Source organism: Camelina sativa, chromosome 15 (assembly GCF_000633955.1).
Source record: "Camelina sativa cultivar DH55 chromosome 15, Cs, whole genome shotgun sequence".
Lineage (NCBI taxonomy): Eukaryota > Viridiplantae > Streptophyta > Magnoliopsida > Brassicales > Brassicaceae > Camelina > Camelina sativa.
The window spans coordinates 715,508-722,134 of record NC_025699.1 but is presented as its reverse complement, the minus strand read 5'-3'; the positions used below and the strand labels follow the sequence as shown (position 1 = coordinate 722,134).

Sequence of the window (6,627 nt, the reverse complement as noted above, 5' to 3'; positions counted from 1 at the left end):
ATACAGTAACATCATCTTGATTATATATGATGAGAAACTGATATGAATATACGTACATAATAGAGGTTTTTTAACAAGATTATTAGAGGTTTGTGGTGTTTGGTTATTTTGTCAGTGTGTTACTAGTTTGGTCAAACAATCTTTAGTTTCCACTTTCTTGAATTCAAGATATGATTCCCAGATCTAGAAAGTTCAGATATCAGACTTCTTTTATATTTTCAATATCATACATTTGCTCTCTTTTTTTTTTTTTTTTTTGTCGGCTAAACATTTGCTCTCTTTTAATTCTTGTTTTTGTTCGTATCTCTATATGCTTAATATAAACGCAATGGATCTGAAAAAGCACCCTGTCATATTCGAACAAGTGTATTAGTTTTGAGTCTTAAAAGTCTTTTTCTCTCCAAGAAAATCCTTTTACCATATCTTAAAATATTAATAACATTTTCTTGAAAATAATTATATTCGTACGAAAAGCATAAGCAATGTACCCATTCTACTACCAAAAAAAAATGGCATATGCCATTAGGCGTAAGTGGATAATACCAAAACAAATCTAGTTCCGGATTTGACACGTGTCGGTAGTTGTAATTTACATCAATACCCTTAAAGAATAATAAATTCCTTTTCTTTACTTGCAGTTTTAAGTAGCTGGGGGTCAAACTCAAAACTGTAGCCAAAACTAATGAATTTACATCTTTAATTACAAACCACATTTAGTTTCTTCTTTGCTGTACTCCATCTTTTTTAAACACGTTATTTTCATCTAATAGTATGAGTCTATGAGATCAGTACGTAGACGTGACCTGGCTGATCTTCTCATATCGTTAAATTAAGATAAGAATTGGACCGACAGCTTTGAAGATATAGAAAATATTGATGGGGGGCTGACTATGACATATTTTGACATTTACTTGATTTTTATATCAATTTTATAGGGAAAAGGCTTTTAAGGGGTCACTTTTTATGAAAATCAAAACTTTCCATCTTAAATAATATACAATGACCGGATAAAAAAAAAAATCTATACGAAGAGTGACTACTGTACGAAATCATTATTTTTGGGTGGTTGTGTCCCTGTGGGTATTTTCTGTGGTGGCAACGTCTCACCTACCAATCAACAATCTCCCACCCAACCGGAATTTTGTTTTTATTTTCCTTGATATCGCGTATTGATTTGACTAAATAATTTTGCGTTAGATTCTTTTTATACATGCGACAGAATGTGAGATAAATAAAAGTCTTCTAACAATCTTTTTCTTTTGAACAGTCGGAGTGGTCATTCCTCGGCGTATGATAAGAACGTGGAGGATGAGCTGCATGCAAGTGCAGTACCTGACGAAGTCATAAAGCCAGATTCCGACAAATATTGGTCTCCTCATCCACAAACAGGAGTTTTCGGCCCTTCCACTACTGAGCACACCCTCGCTGCTGAAGGTGCACGCCAGGACTCTGCTGTGCTGGAGGAGACTGCTTGGTTTCGCCCCACAAGTCTCGAGGACTCGGACAAGACTCACCATGTTTGAGTCTCCCACTCTATCTTTCTCCCTGCTTTTTACTGGTGTTATGTCGTTGTAATAAGGTTCTTTCTAAGTACACAATCTGCCAAGTCAAATAGTGTCCTAAAATAACTTTTATGTTCTGCTGCTACGTCTATGTCGATGGGTGTTAACGATAAAGATTCAAACCAATAAAAAATGAGGTTTGGTTTTTAATTTGGTGCGGTTAATCAAAGCCATGATGAGTGATGACCCCAGGACATATAAAAAAGACATCATCTGCTAATCGAATCTCTCAAGAACAATATCAATTATATCTGTAATCTTGATTAACCAGCGAAAGAGTCATAAATCAAATGAAACGAAAAAAAGCTCTCTAAGACTAGTAAACTAAAAGCTGAAGCTAAATCAAAAAGATACATAAAGCTTTCTAAAGAGAGAAAAAGAAAATATATACAAAACGAACCAGTGGTGGTATATTGTTCTACTTCTTCACCGATCTGTACCAATAAATAACCAGAGCCTCTCTAAGTAAATTCTTCTCCCTAACGACTAATTTTCCCTCAGAATCATCACATAATAAAAGACTGATGGTTGCTCAAAAAGATCCATCACCCCAGAAACTGTAATGCCCTAAACGTGATTCTCAATCTACGAAAACCAGAGACTTGGAATTGTTATATGTTTGGTACCTGTAAATCTCGTTTTCACTTGAGTAGAGCTCTTGTTATTGATCTCTTCTTCTATCGTTAAAGGATTTCGCAGTTGGCTTTGAAGGCGGTCTATTTATCTTCTCAAGTAATCTGCTAAATACTAGCTTGACCGGTATGCAGGCCACAGTTGGTGGTCCTGGTAATACCCGTCTGTTAGAGAGCTCGTGTGTCCGGTCTCGTAACACCTTCATCCCATTGTGCCCTTGTTCGCTGCTGAATGACGATAGTGCCCTTGTCTTTTGGCTAGCAGTAGCATTTGTGTTCTTCAGCAACTTCTTTTGCTGCTGCTGCTGCTGCTTTCTCTCTGCAGGTGGTCGTGGAATTCGCAGTGAACTGTTTCTCCTCACCGAGTTATCATCATTACTAAAACTTCCCAGCCCGAGTTTCTTAACATGCGGTTTTCTTCCCTGCTCGGCCGGAGAATGATCATAGTTTGCTTCATCATCCGCTTCGAGGGAAGATGAGAATGGCTGCAGCCGTGGAACCCGGGAATTACTCCTTCTTGCAGTCTTCCAAGCAGAGGGCAGAAGAAAGCTTTTGTCATGGTAAGTTGTTTCATTACCAAAATAATCAATTGTCTGAAAATATGACTCGGAGGAACCATCTGCTAAGACTTCGATTTCGACTGGATGTCCAATTATTGCTCTGCCATTTAACTTACTCATAAGTGAGACAATTGGGACAGGCCCTTTCTGATAGCTTCCTCGCACTTCTAGATCCACATCCATCAACGAAGAACGCGTTTTTCTGCCAAAATGTCGTTGAGAAACATCAAACTCCTGACCTAAACCTTCAAGTTTTTCCTCCCCACGCTTCCTCATACCAATCCGGCCTTCCCAAGGATCATCATCCCAGTCCAGCAAGTCATGGCTGTAGATGTTCTTACATCCAGATGAAACCACAGATGAGAACTGATAATTATCACCTGGTCCAATCATTCTGTCCCCGAACTGCCTTTCGTTGGGATCAGTGTCATCAGTACCATCGCTCATATCATTTGTCCCATTAAAATCTAAACCATAACCCATAGGCTTTTGCCCAAATGCCCTTCTCTTATATTCACAATATCTTCCATCTTCCATACGATTACGGTGCATTTCTCTCTTACGTGCAGACCTTCTTGGAAGATTCCGCAAGTTTCTTTTGCCCTTAAGCTGCCACTTGGAAACCGTGCTAGCATCATTATCAGGATTGTGGGAATAAAGGTAGGAAGAGTCGCCAGAAATGGAGGACTCATAATGATCTTCCTCACTGCTGGTGCTTTCATCTTCTTCTGACATATGTCTACTAAAAGTATTGCGTCGCTCTGAATGACGCCCAGCTCCTGGAAAGAGAAGATTTCAAACAAGAGTTAGGGCATAACTAACACCTGTACGACACAGAGAAAATTGTGGTCTACGTAACTAAACAGGTTAATAGGTTTTTACAGTTCAGAGGCTTGACACAAATTCTAGTCAAAGTAAAATCAGAAATGATTGCCGTCTTGCCACAATTGAAAGCCAATTTTCGTAAAAGTAGAACACATTTATATTGATAAGAAACTAGATTTTAGCAGTCCAAAAAAACTTCACCTGACGGCAAGGGAATGTCATCATCAGTATCCTCCTCCATATCAGAAGTATCAGTTTCGGATTCAGAATAATCAGATTCCATATCTTCCAAAAATTCAGGAGGGTCATAATCTGAATAACGAGAATCACCACCGACAAAGGAGGAATGCATTGCCTCCCTATGGCCTCGCAAACTCTGATGCAGGTCTGAAACATCATTAGTTTCATTTGGTGTGAACATATATTTAGGCCTTTTAGCCTCTGCCTTACTCCTTGTGTTCTCCTTTCCTGAAAGGGAGCCAAAATTTTCAAATGAATTTTATGTCAAAAAGGGCCAGAAGCCTTAAGTATCCAACCATCTTGGAATTAAAAACTTGGAAGTTTTCAAATTCATCTCACCGAGGGTATAACTGGGCCTCTCCATGCTAAAATCTCCACTCGAAGAAGCTGAAGAGTTGCTTCTGGCAAGATACTTTAAGGAAGTATCAGGACCATTGGAACGTGAAATCTTTCGCTTTGAAGAGGCGGTTCTAAGTCCAAAGTCCTGCAAGCCTCTCATTCGAGGTACAGCCTCATCATCACAACTTGGTTGTTCTTCCTCTTTATCTCTCAGCAAATGCGTAGCATCACCAACCCCTAGAAAATCTGAGGATTCTCTTGTTCCATTATCATGAACCCTAACTATATCAGGAGAGTGATCTCTAGCCTTGTAGGAAACTAGTTTCCCTTCTTTTTTCAGCAAGTCCTTTTCAAGTTCAAGGGCATGGAGAATAGCATCTTCTCTACGAGCATACTTCTCCCTCTTTCTTATAGTCAATGCTTGCGAAGATTCTACCCTTTCAATGCATTCATCAAAATCACCACAACGAAATGGCTTCACCCGTTTGGATTTCTCTAAATTGTACCAATCCCTAAGATTGAAACAAAACTGCTTTCAGTAATCAATCCAAGTCCAAAAGAAAGTTCATACAGACAGAAAAAAGAAGAGACTTACACACTTGCATCCTCTCTCCCGAGGAGCTTNGGGCCAGAAGCCTTAAGTATCCAACCATCTTGGAATTAAAAACTTGGAAGTTTTCAAATTCATCTCACCGAGGGTATAACTGGGCCTCTCCATGCTAAAATCTCCACTCGAAGAAGCTGAAGAGTTGCTTCTGGCAAGATACTTTAAGGAAGTATCAGGACCATTGGAACGTGAAATCTTTCGCTTTGAAGAGGCGGTTCTAAGTCCAAAGTCCTGCAAGCCTCTCATTCGAGGTACAGCCTCATCATCACAACTTGGTTGTTCTTCCTCTTTATCTCTCAGCAAATGCGTAGCATCACCAACCCCTAGAAAATCTGAGGATTCTCTTGTTCCATTATCATGAACCCTAACTATATCAGGAGAGTGATCTCTAGCCTTGTAGGAAACTAGTTTCCCTTCTTTTTTCAGCAAGTCCTTTTCAAGTTCAAGGGCATGGAGAATAGCATCTTCTCTACGAGCATACTTCTCCCTCTTTCTTATAGTCAATGCTTGCGAAGATTCTACCCTTTCAATGCATTCATCAAAATCACCACAACGAAATGGCTTCACCCGTTTGGATTTCTCTAAATTGTACCAATCCCTAAGATTGAAACAAAACTGCTTTCAGTAATCAATCCAAGTCCAAAAGAAAGTTCATACAGACAGAAAAAAGAAGAGACTTACACACTTGCATCCTCTCTCCCGAGGAGCTTCACTGGAGTACCAGATCGTGGCGAGGTGATATGCGTAGAGTCAAGATCTTCTTGACCAAGTATCTTCCCAGGCCACCAAGAACCGTTCCTCCTCCTAACCCACACAATAGAACCCACCGTCCAATCCGGAGAACCTGATACTGGACTTCCCATTCTTCTTCTCTTTACACTCAAGATCACACTTTTTTCTCTCTTATCTTATACGTCACTACCACCAAAAAGGACCATTCTCTCGAAAAAAAAAATCTTATACGGCGGTGTGTATTTGATTGATCTACCTGAAAAAATCAGCTTAGCCGCCGGTAATACAGAGGAATCCCGGCGGATCCAAAACCACAACTGAAACAAACGGAAGGGAAGAAGAAAGTGAAGACGGCGAGGACTAAGCTTTCCATTCAGATTTGGAAAATTCCCATTAACCCTACGCTCTCTCTCTCTCTCTTTACGCAGGTTAGGTTAAAACCTTTCCCTCGCAGCTTTTCTTTTTTTTCCACCGCCCGTCTATAATAAACTATGTAAGCGAGTGGCTCTGTCTCCCTCTCTTTTACTCTCTGAAACCTCTCTATATCTCTCTCTCGCTCCTCTCCGTGACTCCGTCTCTCTTTCGCCTTCTCTCTTTCTATCTCTCTCCTCCGGATGGAGATTGCTAGCTTCGCAGTTCATTCAATTTACACGCGCTCCCCGAAAAGCGCGTGCTTTTTACGTTACCGAATCATAGGCCCATCCACTAATCAATAATTTGGGCTTTTAAATTCTTAGGCCCAGTATAATAACATGTTGGGTTTTTTTAAGATAATTTTCAAAATTCAAAATTGACGCTGCAACGGTCACATCTGCTCGAGGGGGGAGTTAGGGTTTTTGTGTTCGCCTAAATGGTATAAATATCCTTCGTCTTCGGATCTTCAGTCTCATCAGAAACGTCTTTGTTTTTTTTTTTAATTCAACCGTCATTTTTTCTAAACCCAAATCAAAGTTTTTTTTTTCTCTCTCTCATTTTCTCTAGATCGTCGCCATGGATTTCGACAGTCTTCCGAGAAGAGATCTACAGTTCTTCTGTAAAAGGAACAAAATCCCAGCCAATATGACCAATATCGCCATGGCCGATGCTCTCAAATCTCTTGAGATTGTAAGTCCTTTTTTTTTTTTTTTTTT

At 39.8% G+C, this 6,627-nt stretch overlaps 3 protein-coding genes across 3 annotated transcripts in view; 2 read left to right on the top strand and 1 right to left on the bottom strand.

Annotated features, from left to right (window-relative positions):
* On the top strand, window positions 329–1,712 carry LOC109129048. Its single transcript, XM_019236599.1, has 2 exons — window positions 329–364; window positions 1,239–1,712. The coding sequence occupies exons 1-2, from the start codon at window positions 329–331 to the stop codon at window positions 1,521–1,523; spliced, it is 321 nt and encodes a 106-aa protein (XP_019092144.1). The 3' UTR covers window positions 1,524–1,712.
* On the bottom strand, window positions 1,788–6,132 carry LOC104744404 (uncharacterized protein At1g51745-like). Its single transcript, XM_010465461.2, has 4 exons — window positions 5,447–6,132; window positions 4,852–5,363; window positions 3,781–4,047; window positions 1,788–3,533 (listed from the first exon to the last, which is right to left on the bottom strand). Exons 1-4 carry the CDS (start codon window positions 5,626–5,628, stop codon window positions 2,224–2,226), a joined length of 2,271 nt encoding a protein of 756 aa, XP_010463763.1. The 5' UTR covers window positions 5,629–6,132; the 3' UTR covers window positions 1,788–2,223.
* Window positions 6,338–6,627, top strand: part of LOC104744403 — a 5,784-nt gene continuing 5,494 nt past the window's right edge. Inside the window, exon 1 of the mRNA XM_010465460.2 lies at window positions 6,338–6,601. Coding sequence (XP_010463762.1) covers window positions 6,488–6,601 — 114 coding nt within the window. The 5' untranslated portion in view covers window positions 6,338–6,487. The remainder of the gene's footprint in view (window positions 6,602–6,627) is intronic.